Below are 17,451 nucleotides of genomic sequence, written 5' to 3' on the forward strand. Positions count from 1 at the left end.
CAATAAAAAGCGCAGTCCTGCCTTCCGCTTCATGTGCTGCATCGGCTTTCGCAGGTGCGAAACTAACTGTTTGTTGTCCTGACGCAAAATGTCCTACCGCTTTCTTATGCTTTAGGCTGTTGCAGTGCGCCTTGAGGTCAGAGTACTTGCAACCAATCGCACATCCACAATACCGGCACTCGGCCGTTTCACTACCATCTACTCCTGCTTTCGATCGCAACCAGGAGCTTAAAAGTGGGTCCCTGAGCCACTCTTTGCGGAACTTCTGCGTGTAGGTCACCTTTGGCATGCTGAGAGAGTTGAAAACACGCACTACATACAACGTAGTCGGAAGACGCACATGGAAACCGCAGACGCTCCCCAAAAACGAAACCGCGCGCTGCAGGGGAGGGCGATGTGGCTGACCGAAAACGGAGACGCGTTTCGTAAAGTTTTCTATAAAAATGCTATATTAGCTTTTGTTTCTCTTTTTTCTGTAAAGCATTGCGTCATGCTTTGTCCAACAAATGTTATAATCGCACCGCCTCCCGTAACCAGAAACGCCAGAAACGGAAACTATCGCTGCACGGCTGGAGCTTGGCTCGGTAGTTTCGGATTGAGCGGTAACATGTATGTGCGCCAGCCGCCGCCGGTACTTTTTGACACGCTGCCGCCACCTTGAAGCCGGTATGCAGATGGCCTCATCGCACCTGCAGCAAGTCTCTGACCATGTCGCTGACGCAACTGTGACACGTGGCGCTGCCGCGCATATGTTGGCGTACGTACGTACGTTTGTATCACAAACAAGGGAGAGTGAGCGTACGTTGAGAAAGAGTTCCGCTAGAATCCGCTAAATTTTGTCAAGAAACCGCTAAAATATCCGCCAGCCGCTAAATTCAAAAATATCCCGCCAAATGCAAATTGAATCCGCCAGATCTAGCGGGAAATCCGCTAAATTGGCAACACTGGGAGCGGCTCTTCCCTCCAGACTAGCGTAGCCACCCTCTAGCGGTCGCTCGGGTCAAAATCGCCATTGCTTCCTGTCCACCACGTGATCCCCTCTAAAGTTTCGGTTTTGCAAGGCTTTGTTCCTCGCGCTGCTGTCCGTATTATATTGCTTCTTGGAAGTAATTTATTGTGAAAATGTGAGCACCGTCGTAGGAACGACGTATGGTAATGTGTTCCTGTCCCCGCTGCCGCTCTCGTTGAACTGAAATCAGCTCTGTCACGGGAACGCGTTTTGTTCGTAAGTACACGGTAACTTGCTTTAGTCGCCCGTGTGTCTTCGAGTCATCTTGAATTGTTCATTTGGGACCTCAAACTCTGCCACAGATTCATTTCATAGCTTCAGTTGTTGTACAAATCTGATTAATGGAACGGCATTCTTAACCACTTAGTCAAGAAAAGTACATATGTTGGAAGTAACCGTTGCCACACGTAAGGTTTCCGGTCCCGCGTACTCCTTTTGCGTTCTGCACACTGTGACTGGTCTTCTAATAGAACAGTAAACATTCATAACACACAGAAATAAAGTGCAAGCACGCGTTCACCGTAATACTGCCATCTGAACTGCAACACAACTACAGCTCGCGTCGTCTGCTTTGCTGGAGCCATGCTGTCTGGAGGGTCACGTGAACGGTCACGTGGCAGACAGGAGCATCCCAGAATGCAATGCGAGGCCGGCTACGCTCGTCCCGATAGAAAACTGTCGGAGGGGCCGCTCCTTGTGTTTCCTTCCTCCATGACACGACCTACTAGATTACTAGATTATAACGACCATGTCATGCGCGCGCGCACCTTGCATGCGCCGCATTTTTGGAAGGCAGCGGTGGCGCTTCTGATCGTCCCAGTTATTGCTTCCTCAACTTCTACAATACTTTGTACTTCAGCTTACCTTAGTATTTCTGTACAAGCGGTGGACTTCCACAGATGTTTCATTCTGAGGTTGATTATCATCATCATTCTACGCGTTTTCATAGGAGCTGTCGCTGGTCCTCCTCAGGTACCCGCGGACGCGGCTGTAGCAGCTGTAAAGTATGTACCATTGCGCCCATACACCATGTTGCAAGCCCATTGGCCTAGACTGTGCGCGCGCTCCGATTGGTCGAGAACGTTTTGAAATCGCATTTTGTAGCGCGCATGTGCGTACAGCGTCTCGGCCGTTTCAGCATAGTTTCGAAATAGCATGGCCGGCATGTCGTCCTCCTGTGTTCGGTGGTGTGGTGGTGTCAGTCGACAGAACAGTTCGCAGAAATATGTTCGCGGGTTTATTAGTTTGTCCTTGTGAGTCTACGCGTGTTGTGCTGTGTCTGGACACAACTGTTATCCCACGAACAATTTGTCAACTGCGGTACCGGAATGCTTCATAAGTTGGAGCGTGAAGAACAAGTTCGAACGCCGTTGGACTTCGAGGACTGTCAACAAAGACAGGATTACGTGCCACACAAGCGCTTTTCGCTTCGCTATAATGGATGCACCGCAGGCAGCGAAAGAAGATGCTCATCATGAAATGGTACGCACTCATGAGACTGGCTCGGTATTAGGAGTTGAACGGTGTGTTTGTTCTGCTTCATGTTCGAACCTTGTCCCAGTGTGTCAGCAACGCAGTGGGCTTTGTACGCACAGTTTTACCCCAAAATCGCTTTAGTTACTTTGAATACCGAGTAACGGCGGCAGGCCTGAAATCCAGTAGAAGTCGATGGTAGCCAGGACCGACCGAAAAGCCAGCCAAACATGGAGGCTCCTGATTGGCCGACTGGTTGTGCATAATATCCACCACGTCGCAATTTCATTGGTCGTGTGCCCAGTGTTGTGTGAATTATCTCAAACTATGGGCTCTATGGGGAGCTGTTGGAGCCGGCTGTAGTCTGCTACGGTGGTCGTACACACGCTTCTGCGCGTTCAGAATTCAAATTTCCATCGTCCAATCGTGTTGTGCCGATCAGTAGCGCCCCTGGCGGATCGTGCGGACAGGCTCCTTATAGGGTTTTCTGCACGTGGTTTTCTGATTGTGACATGGTCGTTATAATCTGGTAGGTCGTGATTCCCCCTGTCCACCACGTGATCTACCCTAAAGTTTCGATTTAGCAACGCTTTGTTGCTTGCGCTGCTTCCCGTGCTTTTATGCCATTCCAAAGTCATTTACTCTTAAATTGTGAGCACCATGCTGAAACAACGTTGTGTTAACGTGTTCTTACAACGGCTGCGGCTGTCGTTCAACGGATGTCTTCCAGTGCGTTTAAAAATTCATTGGAACGTTGTCTGGTCCCGATGCCTCGCTTGGATTTTCTTAAAAGCATGCACGAAAAATATTTCGGCTCAAAAAGGTCCCACTACAACACACTTTAATTGTAAAAAAACGCTGTCGCGGCGGGAGGTTTTCGGACCCATCTCTAGTTCAGTTCAGGCTCAGGTACGCTTTCACATCAGGATAGGCTCCACAAGTGGTGGTCATTCCTTCGATTCATGTTCCGAGCCTCCTGGTATCGCAATCTGTTCTAGCGTATTTCGTTAGTGCTCGTCTTGCAATGTTAACGCCAGAAGTATTCTCCCGACTTCCTCCCCGATTTTGTAACATTTTATTCGATCCTGTTGCGACGTGTTGTGCCTTGCGCGCGCTGTGGCGCTGGCCGCTGACGAGACACGAGACCCACCACACACCACGAGACGCTTCACGCTTCTACCAGTCTTGGTTTTTGTGCGTAGCAAGCATGTAGGTAGCAGACGTAGGTGCGTACACATTATACAAGACGCTTGCGCATGTCACCGTGATTTTGTAGTATACCTTGGTATATATACCTGCGACTAGTTTGTGCTCTAGTGGGTTCATCATAGACAAAGCCTGAGCCGACCTGCATTTATGCCATCAATCCTGTTGCTTCTTATTTTTGTGTCTTTCAAGTTGAGTGCAACAAAACGTAATGCGTACGATTTTCAGGTTTTCTCGAATGCGTCATGGCGAGCTTCACATGTCGAACCGAGCCTCTGGTGTCCTGCCCGTTCAATCCAGCACATCAAGTGAAAAGTAACAGACTCAGCATTCATATCGCCAAATGCAGAAAGGTATGTACAGGCAAGCTGTGGATCATATATGATGAGTACAGCACGAGCGAAGAAACACAGACGAGAGCTCATCGTTGAGCTGTTGTGTTTCTTTGTTGTCCAAGCTCAGGTTCTACTCGTCACGGGCGGATCTAGGATTTTTCCGAGGAGGGGGTCCGCTTTGGATAAGTGCCAGGTGCATGCTGGGATTGGTCCATTGAACCCTATGTTTAAGTCTGGAATTGAGGGGGGGTCCGGACCCCTGGACCCCCCTAGATCCGCGCCCATGGATATGTATTTGTTAATTCTGTTAACACATCTCTGCGAATTTGAGGAACCCCTCAGTCGTGTTGGGTTGCCGGGGCCCTAGTCTATCCTCGTAAAAGTGGATGGATGGATGGATTCGTAGCGGCACCTCTGGCGGGCCTCTTTGTAACGAGGGTCCAGCATTCGATAGCCCGAGATGCGGACATGCCAATTAAAGTAATCCGGGTGCCATTAAAGTAATCCACCTCGATTCACTGTTGCCAGACCCGTCTGAGAAAAAGTATGGAGATCACTTATGAAAAGGTATGGAGCTTTCCGTAAAAATCTGTAGATGGCATAAAACACATAATTTGCTTAATTTATAGTTTTTAGGCCGGGATTTTGTGTTTTATCGTCTGACATTTTCTATTTTGCAACAAAACAACACAAATATGTGACAGCAAAAGTTATTGAGGTCTGCACAGAATGGCTTGGCTCTACTGAGTTACCGGGTTTGAATCATGGCGCCGGCTATGCTGTCTGGGAAGAACCGAGCCACAAGCAGTCAGGCAAACTGCTTTGAAATAGCACACCACCTGTTCGTCAGTGCCACTGTGTGGGCCATCACGCAAGATCCGTTTGCTTCCAATGCAAGCAATAGAAATAAGAAAAAAATCAATCATCATGGGACAAATCATTACATAAGCAATCTAACCTTGATGATTAGTATCTACATTGTGTGATTAAGTACTAGCAGCTTCCGTGCCACGAGTGGTACAAAATATAAAAGATTATACTGACAGTCATTTTTAACACGCACACCATGAAGCAAACGTGAAATTAAAAATTTGTTGTCTTTTCACCCGAGAGTGACGCATCGTGAATCAGACTTCTCGTCACAACTTTCTTTAACGATTGTCCAAAAATCTGACAACATGGCATAAACACAGGCTAGCTGATGCATCAAGTCCTTGATGAAACAAGCCTGAGCATGGGAATGTACAGGAATATACAGAATACACAATGATATTGTTGTGAATGTTTGTGTAGCCCATGCTCAGGCTTGTTTCATCAGAGTCAAAAAATCTCAAGATTTCAGAAATAATCTGTAGATCTCCATACAAATCTCTAGATGTGGCAACACTGCCTCAATTACTTTGACGAGAATAGCGCCTATTGAAGTTGTTCCGAAGACTTCATTTTAAAGGAGCACTCTAGAGGCACACAACTTTGTTTCTGTTTTTTGGTCAGTATGGAATGTTAGGCGGGCAAAAACAGTTTTCCCACAATTAGTGCAACTGTAGCGAAATTGGGACGCCTGCAGTAGCCTTCCGAGTCTCCCATGCGCGAAGCACCCTCCTTTGCCTTCACGATAGAACCTTAACAACCTTACTTATATATTGTTTTTGTTCAGCACTGTATTTTTTCTCGGTTTGTAAACCCAGTGTGATTTTATGTGCTTGCAACATGCAGCAACATCCCCAACACGACGTAAAGATGTGCCCATATGCAGCAGATCACATAGTGCATGCCTTCGAGTTTGCTCACCATGTATTTACTTGCCCCAAGAGGAACACCGTAGAAAAATATCTCATTGGTGAGCCATAGCATAGCCAAGAGGAGTCACAATCTGAGTGACTCATGATGTGCTCATGTTACGATAGAAACACAACTGACGGGCGCTTCACCATCAAAGAATGAGGATATGGAATTTGACGAGGACTGGGATGCAGGTGATGTCTCTTATTCGTATTTAAATAATTGAACATCTGTATGCAATAAGGGGATAACTCGATTTATCCCCTTTGTACTTTTTTTTTTTTCTGCGGTGACATCTACATACCAGTATGTACCGGACAATCGGATGAGGCCCATCTTCTCGGTTGGGAGCTTTCGACTTAACCCCTTATTGCATACAGAGGTTCAATTATTCGGCATGTTAAAGGCATGGCCCCCCCATCTTGGTACAGGTTGGGACAAAAGTTTACGGAACACACGAGCAGCATACTTTTTCTTGGGTGCGACACCCTAGTGGCCGCCGGAAGCGGGTGAGTTCACTGTTTCGGAGGGGTGGAAGGGTGCGCTGTTAGCGACGCACAGTGGTAGCTTCCTCTTCCCTGGCACACTCAAACAACACCGTAACTACCACTTCCATCCCTCCGAAACAGTGAACGCACCCGTGGCCACTAGGGTGTCGCACCTAAGAAAAAGTATGTTGCTCGCGTGTTCTGTAAACTTTTGTCCCAACCTGTACGCCCATGGTCCCAACATAACAGAGTAGTAGACTTTTTATTTCTATACAGGGTGTTTATACTCACCTATTACAAAATGGCATGGAAGCAGCATAGATGCTTTGCTGGGTTATACGTAGGGGTTCCAGGCTTTCAGAGTTATTTTAGTGCCATATTCAGAATAGTATTTTTCAGAATTTGATGATTTCCCAGTTTTTGGTCAATTATGTTTTACAGCAGAGTTAGTATCCGAAATTTGGAGAAAAAGTGACAACTGTGAAATAACGTACTCACAAAAATCTTGAGAAGCTTTGTTCTTGCTATTAAACCTCGAAAACGTGGTGGATCTTAGAAAGTCCGAATTGTTTTAAGTTCTTCTAGTCTTTTATATATTGATAGATAGATAGACAGATCCAAAAACCACAGAACCGTAGTTATAGACAGGCAAGGCAGACATTCGTTCAAAGTGACTGTAACTACCAGATCACTAATTACTGAAAATTTATTAACGTTTAGTCATCAGTCATTCATTTAGCCTCTAGGCTGTTGGGAAGATGTGAGATAGCGGAATTGTAGCCAACTATTACTTAAAGCGCCATTGAAATATCCATTGCCAAATTTTGCTATGCACATGAGCTGGTGTGGGGAGAACATCGCTTATTCCTTGGCTTGTACAAGCTACTCAAAAATAGTATTTAAGTTAAGTTAATGAGTTCCAGGCAAAAAAGTAAAGGAGTAGAATGCTAAACACTTGCAGAAGTGGCTCATTACTATCAAGTTACAATGTGTGGACGAACAGAGTGAAGATAGCCTTGTTTTCCCATGATATCCTCTGCAGACATCTCGCCTGACAACCTCACTCCACAGATACAAACTCAGGCCACACTTATTGTTTTAGTCAGCTGTTGATGTCACTCACTATGACCCCATAAAACACAAGTCCTCCCCACCGACTGTAACAGCATTCACCAACATGCCTTTCGTGCCAAGACATTCTCCCATGTATCCACTAAACGCCACAGAAGGAGCGCCTTTGGTGAAAGGGAGTAACCTAAGAAATGAGAACAAGTTACTGCATTTAAGTTATATGTAATTCTAAGTATTGATTTTAAAGGTATTTGTAAGATGACAAGTTTGAGTAAGTTGGCCATGTGCTATGGAGCTGATTAGAGTAGGCGCTGATCTGCTGGCTAGATAAACTGCCAGAGGTGAAGGTTGTGTTTTTTGTGCACTGCTCCTTGGTTTTTGTTCATTTGCATAGCAAAATTTTGTGATATTAATTCTAATAGTAATATGGCTTTGATTAATGAGTCCGTTGGACAACTGGTCCAGTGGTTATTGCAGGGACATTGTCTGGAAGAGAGATGTTTATTTTAACTTTCATGCAAGAGATATGCAGTGGGTGGCATACGACAGTACACCCAGCAGATTAATGAATAATTCCCTTAGAAATGTGCAATGGTTGGACTACTTGACCTTCACGTAACATGTCCATGTGAGGTTCTTGAGAATGTTTCTTCCTCATTTGGTGTCCATTCTACAGATGGGTCAACTCAGGCATACAAGTTGCCAAGTGTTGCACCAATGTTTCGCAACGTTCAGGGAATGACCCCAGCTCAACGTAGGACCTATTATGCTTCACTTTTCCACAGGTACAGTTTCCAAATTGGCAAGGATGTGCATCATAAAAGAATTATTGTTTCAGTGAGGATATCACCCTTCCGGTACCTAGCCAGCCAGAAAGTGAGCAGAAGGTAGGTATTTCATTTCAAGGAATTTGAGGTCAGGTGATACAAATGAGTCAATCGAAGCATCGCTAGCAAATGAGCTTGTACGAAAAAATGGCTACCATTTTGGCTTTAGGTCCTGCAGGCACAGCCCGGCTCACTGCCCTCTGGTGAGAAACCATCTTTGATGTACTGTTGAATACAACTGAAATATGGCATTCGTCAAACCGGTGGAATTGAACCATATAACTTTCGATTGGCAGTCGATTGTGCTAACCACGTTACACTGGTATGTGCTCTCCGATGACTCACCAAGGGACCTCATTCAGCTAAAACACTTGTTCTCTTCACATTCTTTCCTACATTTCTTCTCAAAACAACTTTATTTGATGATGATTGGGGAGTTTCATCTTCTCTTACACACACACACACACACATGTACATACAATACAAGTTCAAGGCAGTGGCATAAACAGACCCAAGTACATGAGCGGTTGTTTGAGTGTTTCTTTAAATACTATGGAAAATTTCGAAAGCTCTAGACTTGATGTTTTTCAAAGTATTCACCGTGTGCATGTAGACACCGCTGCTATCGCTGTGGCAACGCTTAGATGCCTTTGGGGTAGAAATAAGCGGGCTGCTGTGGTAGCCGCTGCAGGACATCTTTCTGGAGGGCTTCATCTGTGTGGAACGTCTTTCCTCCAAGGTGCTTTTTAAGGGACCCAAGCAAATCTTAACCACTTGGGGCTAAATCTGGGTTGTAAGGGGGATAGGGCAAGACCACTCTGTGTATTTCAGCAAGGGCTGCCACTGTCAAATTTGTCGTGCATTGTTATGAAGAATTACCCTTCCGGACAACATCCCAGGCCTTTTTTTTGCAAATTGTGTTTTGCACGACACCCTTTATCAACGTGGAGAAGTACTTGGCATTAATCGTGACTATTTGCTCCAAGAAGTTGAGATGGATGATACGCTGCGTGCCCCAGCAGACAGTTCCCATGAACTTCTCAGCAGACTGCTGCATTTTGCTCTTGTTTCGTGGCGGGGAAGCCTTATGTCTCCATTCCATGCCGCTTCCTTTTGTCTCTAGACGGCTCCTTTAAGTGTGTTTGTGCAACTTTTGATCAGTTCTGACATCATGCAGGAGTGTATATGTGAACTCTAAATTGATTAAGTGTCCAGAGAACTTTGAGTGACTCCTTCTGGCCAGAGTGACGTCACTGAGAAAATATTTCTGCCGAGTCACCTTGCGAACCACAGGGTGGCATCGAGTGTCATAGACGAAATTGTACCGGGCGAACGCAATGCATTCTGAACCGGTCATGGTCACACGTCGCAGCAAACATCACCACACACGTAACCTTAAAGATGACCTTGCCCGTCATTTGTGGCCAAACCGTTTGTAAATGAAGTGTATGCTTTTTCTGTGCCTCGTTTTGGTCGTTTTTCCATTGCGGTAAAATGTGCAGTTTTGTACATGAGGGGTCGTACTGTTGACCACTTCCAAAGATGTGATTACGACCCTGCGTTAAGGCACGCTGAGCCGGTGTGGTGGACTTAAACTAAGGAAAAATTGGATACCATGTCGTGGAAGAAGCACCTTACAACTTACAGCTTAAACAGAAGTTGGTAAAATGCGTTAATCTCTCGTCTTTATGCTAACGGGAATATGTCGGCAAGTGCTAAAGCGGCATGCAAACAAAGTTACATGACCTCAACATGACTTTGCACATGACCACAACAAGATGGCGGGTTTGTGTTGCCAACGGTTGGGTATCACTGAAAACTGTAGTGACGCTTGTGTTCGTTTATCTTTCCTTGTTCGTAAAGTATGCATAAAAGACATGTAATCTGATCCACCTGTAATGCATTAGCTGACTTATGATTATTGATATGATAGATGATTCGATAGGTTTCCAGTGACGACCCTCAGCCCATGTATATATTGTAAATAAAACGTAGCGTCGTCAGACAGTCTATGGAAAGAGAACGCCGTCTCTCCTTTGGCACACGTGCAGCGACGACAATTCCCCCGAAGTTCCTTACACATTACTTCTCAGAGGTCTATGCACTGTGTAGAAGTACAAAAAGCCTGACACACTGAACTTATACCAACTATCCCACCACCAAGATCTATTTAATAGACCTCAATCCGAGAAACGTCATTGAGATTGGTAGACAGACTGAAACCGAAACAAAATCGGAGGGCTGGGTTCCATGAATGGGTACTTGTTCGCTGCCTCCTATTGAAAGAAAAGTAGAACCAAAGGTTGGCGTCCCTTTCAGGGACCATTGTGATCCCCACAAGACCATGACTTTTGGGCGCGACCTTGTTCACCCCTAGCTTCGACGGTAGTTCAACTGTACCAAGTTGGTGGCGCTGTCAAACACTATGACGTCATTTGTTTACAGACAGAGAGATGTGTATTATTTAAATTTATTATTATAATTATAATATTAGCTGCTGCACGTCCTGCTGACCCGAGAAGGATTACACTTAGTCCTCCGCAAGCTTTATTTAATCACGTTTACTCTGATTTTTCTCAGCAAAAGACTGTTGTCAATCTTGAGCAACTGTTGTATGTATATGTGTGTGTATGAGAAAAAATGTACGGCCTTTGTACGTCGTCTGAGAATAGATGCCAGCGCAGTACCGTGGTTAGGACACTTACAACAATCAGTGGTTCTGGCGACGACTGCCATATTTCAATTGTTAATGTTTTTAGGCACCTTGAGGCTTGTGTTGTGTTTGTCTGTGAGTATGTTTCAGCCGCAGAACACTTACTTACCATCATGCATTACAGGCAGAGGTGTCACTAGGGTGTGTGTTGCCCCATCCCCAACAATAATGGATTTGTTTCCATAACAAGCAATACACAATACATAAATATCATAGCCCACGAAAAAAGAAACTGTTCTCATCGCGTCTCAGAGAAAGTGAGCAAGCGGCGTGTCACCCTTGTGGTTTCTCTATTGCACAGATTTCTCAAAGAGCATTGGGAAGGACCAAGTGCCTGACGTGAAGGGGAAACTTCTAGCAATGGGAAGAGGTCGTAAAAAGGCTGACGCTTAGACTTTCTTAGCTTCATTTGTGCATTATCATAGATTGTATTCCAACACTTTAATGGGGAAGCCATAAATACTTGGCCTCACTTCCTTCATTTTCCTTTTCAGTGTAAAAGGTTATCCTTTCATGTTTGTGTTGTATAAGCTAACTACGTTGAGTATTTTTCTTGTAAGGACTACTGTCAAGGAACACATTTCACACCAGTTTGTTTTGGCAAAGGATGTCACAACATTATTGTGTTTTTTGTACCTTGTTAAATATATCGGAATGTGATGCCACAAAGTTTTTCTGTCTGGGTTTACATTTGTGAACAAGCAAAGTTTGGAGGCACTGTGCTGGATGAACACATCTTTCTTTCTCTGTCATAACTGTTGCCAGTGCATTACATGAATCAATACTGAGTTAGACTTGCCAAAGAGTAATATTCTTCTTTAACATAGTGAAAGTTAATTTCAAATTTTGTAATGGATCTTCCCAATTGAGCTAGAAAATAATTGTTATCACTTCAATGGATGAGCGAATTTCTTCATCGGAACGGCCCCCTGCTAGCTATCGGGAAGCGATGGAATAAGACTATCCATCTCTCAATAGCTCCTAGGGTGTCACTCCAATGGAGAAATGTGACACCTTGGTGTTCCGTAAACTTTTGTTCCAAGTTGTACCTTCCACGATGCTGTTGTAGTGATGTCGTGCGACAGATTTATTCACCCACAATGTAAACCTCCACCTGCCCTGCAGTATGTGTTGAAGAACTTTTAGACAATCCTGGTGGCATAACATAATTTGCAATACATGCTTTGAGCGTGTTGTATTCTCTCTCTGAATGAACTAGAAAATCATGAAAGGAGGATTGTTCGAGAAGCTCATCTGTCACTGCAAACTTAAAACAAAAATTTGGGAGAAATGCCTTTTAAAGGTGACAGGGGGTGTCATATCCCGGCCAGCATTGAAGTAAATGAAACAACAAGTGTGATGTTCTTCTAAATCTTCATTCTCATAACCTACATTCACTTGTCACAACATATGTACATTTCTCCTTTGACTGAGGCAAATGTTATGTCAGAACACTCATAAGTAGCAGTAATTGGGATAATTGGAAAAGAATACAATAGAAAGCAGGATTATCGCATGAACTTGAACATGTATCTTTGATGACGAAAAGAAATTAGCGTCTGAGTAACATGGTGCAGAACATGATGCGACTTGAGAAGTTCGTTCGTAGCTTAAATACGGTGTGAATTTAGCCACGCAATGTGACACCAAACCAAGGTCTTTTTGAACACAGCAGAGGAGAACTAAATTTTTCTTCATCCAACATATTGCTCTGACGTTAAAATCAATTTGAGCATGAAGTGAAGAAAATTGATGAGTTATGGTCTGCATTTTAAAATATGGTTCAATTTGTTTGTTTTTTAACCACGGCATTTTTTTGCACGATCAATCCAATGTCGCATAATGTAAAAGCCCCGAGACTAGGGAACACTAAGGGAAACCAGCCATTTTTTCATTGTCAAATCCAATGTTGTTTTTTTACATAAAAATGTGAAGAAGTCATTTGCACTTTGCTAAGGTGGCGTGCTCCTGCAAGCACAATTCTAATATCCTAATTTTGTCCGCTTTGTAAGCTTCCTTTGGGTGTCACCATAAGTTAAGCAAATTTCCTATATTTGTGTTATACCCCAAGATCAGTGCATATTTGAGGGAACAAATGCATTCAAGCACACGCACACGTCCTAAAAATGTCTTTTTAAAGATGTACAAAAACGGTGCATTCACTGGTCTTGAAAGAGCCTCGTGAGAGCACAGCACTCACTTGTCCAAATGCAGTTCTGGAGGGATTTGAGCGGTCAGTCGATGGACGGTCACACGCCACTGTTTATGTCACGTAAAAGGTCAATCTTGACCTTTGTGTAATTAAGCTGGTCACAAGGGTGATCGCATATGGAGGATTCTCTGTGAAGCTGTTATTAACCCATTTACATAATTTAACGGGTCTTACCAAGTGTAACCAATAATTGAAAGTGTCAGTTTTTTTACCTCTTTCAAAGAACCTGCCTGTGCCATTATAATTAATATGAAATGTAAAACAGATTTGTGTTTGACAAACTAGAAGCTTCCATCATGGATTGTGCTATTGCAATTGTTAAATTTTCCTGTACACACTGTTGCAGTGGTATTTCGTAGAGGCAATACCATGCAATCGTGGCAACACTTCTCTGATGAAACTCCTCCAGCATGACGTTCACAGCTTGAAAATTGAGCCAGTGAGTTTCTGACAGTGACTTGTCGATGACAAGCATGTGGCCGTTTGTCGTCTTGGTGATGCCAGTGAACCTTGGAACAACCTAAGATATGTAGCCCTCATAGCTGGGTGTCGCCCATGTTACACAAGCTGTGGGTCTCCATGTAGGTGAGGAGACCTCGGTACAGGAACTCGTATTGGTTCTGCAAAAATTCATTTATCCTGCATGAGACTCTTATGGTATAAAGACATCCTACCAGGGGGATTGTACAACTGTATATTATGTGTGAGTGAAAGTACATGACTCTGAGGGGTTATGTGGATTTTAAAACCAAAAATATTGGCCTTTAAAAGATACCTTAATAAAACATGTACATTTTGCATAATGTAAAATCCTGAGACCAGGGAACACTACTTTTCATGTACATTTTGACATGCTGATTTCAAGTCTGGCATCAGCTTTGAAATATCTTATAACTTAATTAGGATACTGAAGCTTGAAGAACAGGTCTCATTGCTACCCAATTTTAAAGATTTTTTTAGTAGCAGGTACACAAAACTTGGAAGGTTCAAAATTGGTGACCTAGTTATGTCCTCCTCCAGAGTACAACAAATCACAGTCTGAATTTGGAACAAAAGTAGTTTTACCCCCTAGACTATAATTCACTCGTGTGTTAGCAAACGCTTTGGCTGAAAAAAGCAAACTGGGAAATAAGCAGCATCATCTTGACTGTCTGAAGGGGCAATACTCTGAAACTTGTTGGTCATTGTTGCAGTTGCTCATTTCTTTAGGCATTGTCAGCAGTTGTACAGACAAGGAATGTCCCGAAGCTGGTTTTTACCATGTCCTCCTACACGATGCCCATTTGCTGTACGCATTTCAAACACAAAATGGGACTCTGTTAGGGACTTGTCAAGAGAAAATGTAACGTCAAAGTAATGTGATTACTTGATGAAGGTAATAGCACTGGTAATGCATTACTTTACAAAACTGTAACGAGTCCATTACAAATGCATCACAAACTCTGCCGTAGAGTAATGACCCTGTGTGTCCAGACGGAGTATCGTCCACATGCACTATTCTCCACTGTAAATATCTAGCATTTTCAACCGTGCAGTGTGGTAGAACAAGGGACACCTTGATAGATAGTTGATTACATAGTGCACAAGACTGTTCAACACCTACTCTGATGTAAGAGGCAAGAGAGCTACAGCCCATATATGTATGTAGAACTTGGAATGCAGGTTCATGCCAATACGATCATGTTGAGACATAATTATACACGAATGCACGCTGCTTTGAGGACCTGCACTTGAGGGAGTATTGTCTCACTCTGTTGCCATGAAAGGTTTTTGAAAATCACCTACAGGCGTTTGTAGCATGCAGTGCCTTTGAGCGCGAGTATATCTTGCTGCCTGGAACACGTCAACGCGCTCCTCGGCTCGAAGTTGTTGGATGAGGACACTCAATGTGACAAAGACGCTGCTGCGGTCTCCACCACCACTGGAACATGCTTAGAATTAATTCATAATGGCTACCAGTAAAAATATGAATGCATTACCTGCAGTGGACCGTAATGGGCCCACTGTTTGGAGATTGAGCTTGGATATGTTGGGCGCACTCAATGAGCGCTAATACACCCGTTGTACTATCACTGTCAATGACGGGCTGACCCACCCAGCCCAGGAACTGAAGTTGCGTTGTACGATGAGAGTCCCCAGACTGCAACCATTGTGTGCATTATAGTTGCATCATGGAACATATGAAATAGAAATATACTCACAGACATATTTTTCATATTTGTCTAAATTTTTGGACAATGGCTGAAGCTTTTATTCGAGACCAGTAACCTCAGTGGGTCCATTTGAAAAAACAAAAATTGGAATGCTGAACAAAACAGTAATGTGTGAGTTCTTTCATGTTCAGTAATGTGTATTGTGAAGGAAACTCCTTTTTCATGATTAACAGAGTCTGGCAGGGGGTCTCCTCCAAAAGCTTTCTACTACAAGCACAATGGTTCTGCATGATACCTGGAAGGTACAGCTTCGAGATCCCATCCCAGATTGTCATTTCTGTTTTCGTTAGTGCGAAATTCTTTCTGCTGCCTTCTCATTGACAAAAATCTCTCCTGCTCTGCAATGATGAGCTTGAACATGGAATTGACAGTTTTGTCTGTGACTCTATCGTGCAATGCCTCCTGGATGATGGATAAAGTATCTTGATGATTCATTGCAGCCAGAACAGCTGCGGTCTTCTCCCTATCGTTCAGTGTTTCATACTTTAGAGCCACAGCGTGTCTTTCATGGTGAACTGGTGTATCCGGGAAGTTGTGGAAGCGCCTGCTGTCCGTTCTACCAGTCACCTCAAAGTAAGCAAGGACAATTGTTTCATCTCGAGACAAGCCATAATAGATTGAGTCTTTGGCCTCAGCAAACTCTTCGCAGAGACGACAGACTATGTTGGATTTGCTCGCACTTTATCCCCAGTGGAAAAAGATTTTGTAGATTTCCCGCCAGAGAGGACACCACTGGTGTTCACCTGAAGGAGTGCAGTTTCATGCATGAAAGGTTGCTTGAAATACGTAAATGGAGATGCTCCTAACAGTTCTTTTTTAATTATTCGCCTTTGTGTACTTGACACTGTTATTACAATGTTTATTTTCAAAAGCTGACTTGACTTGATCCATTCGGCTGTTGATCATGCCACATGATGCACTTGGGCATTTTCACACAAAACAGAGTGCAGACACCTACATACGCTTGTCTTTGAGCGGTCTTTGCAGCAGGCACACCTCAACAATTCCTCTCTGACTGTGGAATCGTGTTTACTGACGACAGTTTCATACAGTTGCTCAAAAATCACAACCTCGTTAGTTATTTACGTCGAGTCACATGCAGTAAATGAATGCACAAACTAAACTATTAACAATAGTTTAGTTTGTGCCTCAAACGTAAAATACAGGAGGACCTTGGCCTCAGCTCCTCATTGAAGCGATTGCAGAGTATAACAGGAACCCTCCATCGTGTATGGCATCACCTCTTATACTCCTCACCTCTTTGACCAATTGCTTCCACTCGAAGAAGCATGCATCAGAAAAATAAAGTGATCTGTGACAAACATTTTATACTTTGCGAATTCTCCACCGTTGTGAGGTGTTAGTGTGTGTGACACACCATGGCATTCCAACAGAGGAAAACTTGCCCCTAGGAAGGCAAACTTGGCCCCTACCATCCACTTGACACTCGCGTATAAAAGAAGTGACTGAGCAACATGGTTCAGACTCTCGTGCATTATTAAAAATCATCTCGTTTCCAACAAACTGGCTGTTCTTTGTTGTTCATCACATATCGAACAATCTCAGAAACTTTAGGGGGATTTAGGAAAATCTCTGCTTGTGCTGCACATGCCAGCTATGATCATTCTTTTTGTGCGAGAATGATTGTTTTTCATGCACTAACAGGAAAAAAACGTGTCCTGCGCTGCTCCTTTAAAAGCTGTCGTATGTCGGCCACAAACAAACAAGAGGAAACACTTGTGGCAAATGTTGGCAAGTTCATTGAGGTACACAGTGAGCAATGTTGATGATGACCGGGTATAAACACGCGTAACGTGTATCTTTGGTGATGCAATGAAAGACTCTATTGAATCAGCTGTACAATGCATCCAGAGATAATGGTGACCAAGTAAAAAAGAGTGAATATCTATGATCCAGCAGGACAACCTCAGTACATTGTACGAAAGGAGTATAACGCATGCATGTACTCTGCACAATGCCACCAATACGACCCAATATATGGGGATCTGACATTTGTCCAAGATCTCAGGGCGCCTGGAGACACGCTTTGCAACATGAAGATGAACAATTAAGCCTCGAAAAACTGGTCCAACACAATCTTTGCATTAGTTCATAGCTGAAT

The 17,451-nt window shown here is 43.8% G+C and overlaps 2 protein-coding genes across 11 annotated transcripts in view; one reads left to right on the plus strand and one right to left on the minus strand.

Annotated features, from left to right (window-relative positions):
- The first annotated feature begins 3,378 nt into the window (after positions 1 to 3,378).
- Positions 3,379 to 17,451, plus strand: part of LOC135390553 (gametocyte-specific factor 1 homolog) — a 28,347-nt gene continuing 14,274 nt past the window's right edge. Inside the window, exons 1-8 of one of the 7 annotated variants that reach the window (XR_010421795.1) lie at positions 3,379 to 3,461; positions 3,917 to 4,041; positions 5,740 to 5,863; positions 5,931 to 5,999; positions 8,041 to 8,149; positions 8,203 to 8,251; positions 8,361 to 8,394; positions 15,770 to 15,902. Coding sequence is in view for 6 of the 7 variants with exons in the window: in XM_064620255.1 (XP_064476325.1) it covers positions 3,934 to 4,041; positions 5,740 to 5,863; positions 5,931 to 5,999; positions 8,041 to 8,149; positions 8,203 to 8,251; positions 8,361 to 8,394; positions 11,206 to 11,297 (585 nt within the window). In the remaining variant the exon portion in view is untranslated. The other 6 variants (XM_064620256.1, XM_064620257.1, XM_064620255.1 and 3 more) reach the window with 6 other exon arrangements.
- Positions 13,548 to 17,451, minus strand: part of LOC135390552 (tyrosine-protein phosphatase 69D-like) — a 114,519-nt gene continuing 110,615 nt past the window's right edge. For all 4 annotated transcript variants that reach the window (XM_064620254.1, XM_064620252.1, XM_064620251.1 and 1 more), the window contains 3 exons: positions 15,096 to 15,256; positions 14,902 to 15,037; positions 13,548 to 13,736 (listed from right to left, as the gene is read on the minus strand). In XM_064620254.1, the coding sequence (XP_064476324.1) occupies positions 13,653 to 13,736; positions 14,902 to 15,037; positions 15,096 to 15,256 (381 nt within the window). In that variant the 3' untranslated portion in view covers positions 13,548 to 13,652. The remainder of the gene's footprint in view (positions 13,737 to 14,901; positions 15,038 to 15,095; positions 15,257 to 17,451) is intronic.

This window comes from Ornithodoros turicata, chromosome 4 (assembly GCF_037126465.1).
Source record: "Ornithodoros turicata isolate Travis chromosome 4, ASM3712646v1, whole genome shotgun sequence".
Lineage (NCBI taxonomy): Eukaryota > Metazoa > Arthropoda > Arachnida > Ixodida > Argasidae > Ornithodoros > Ornithodoros turicata.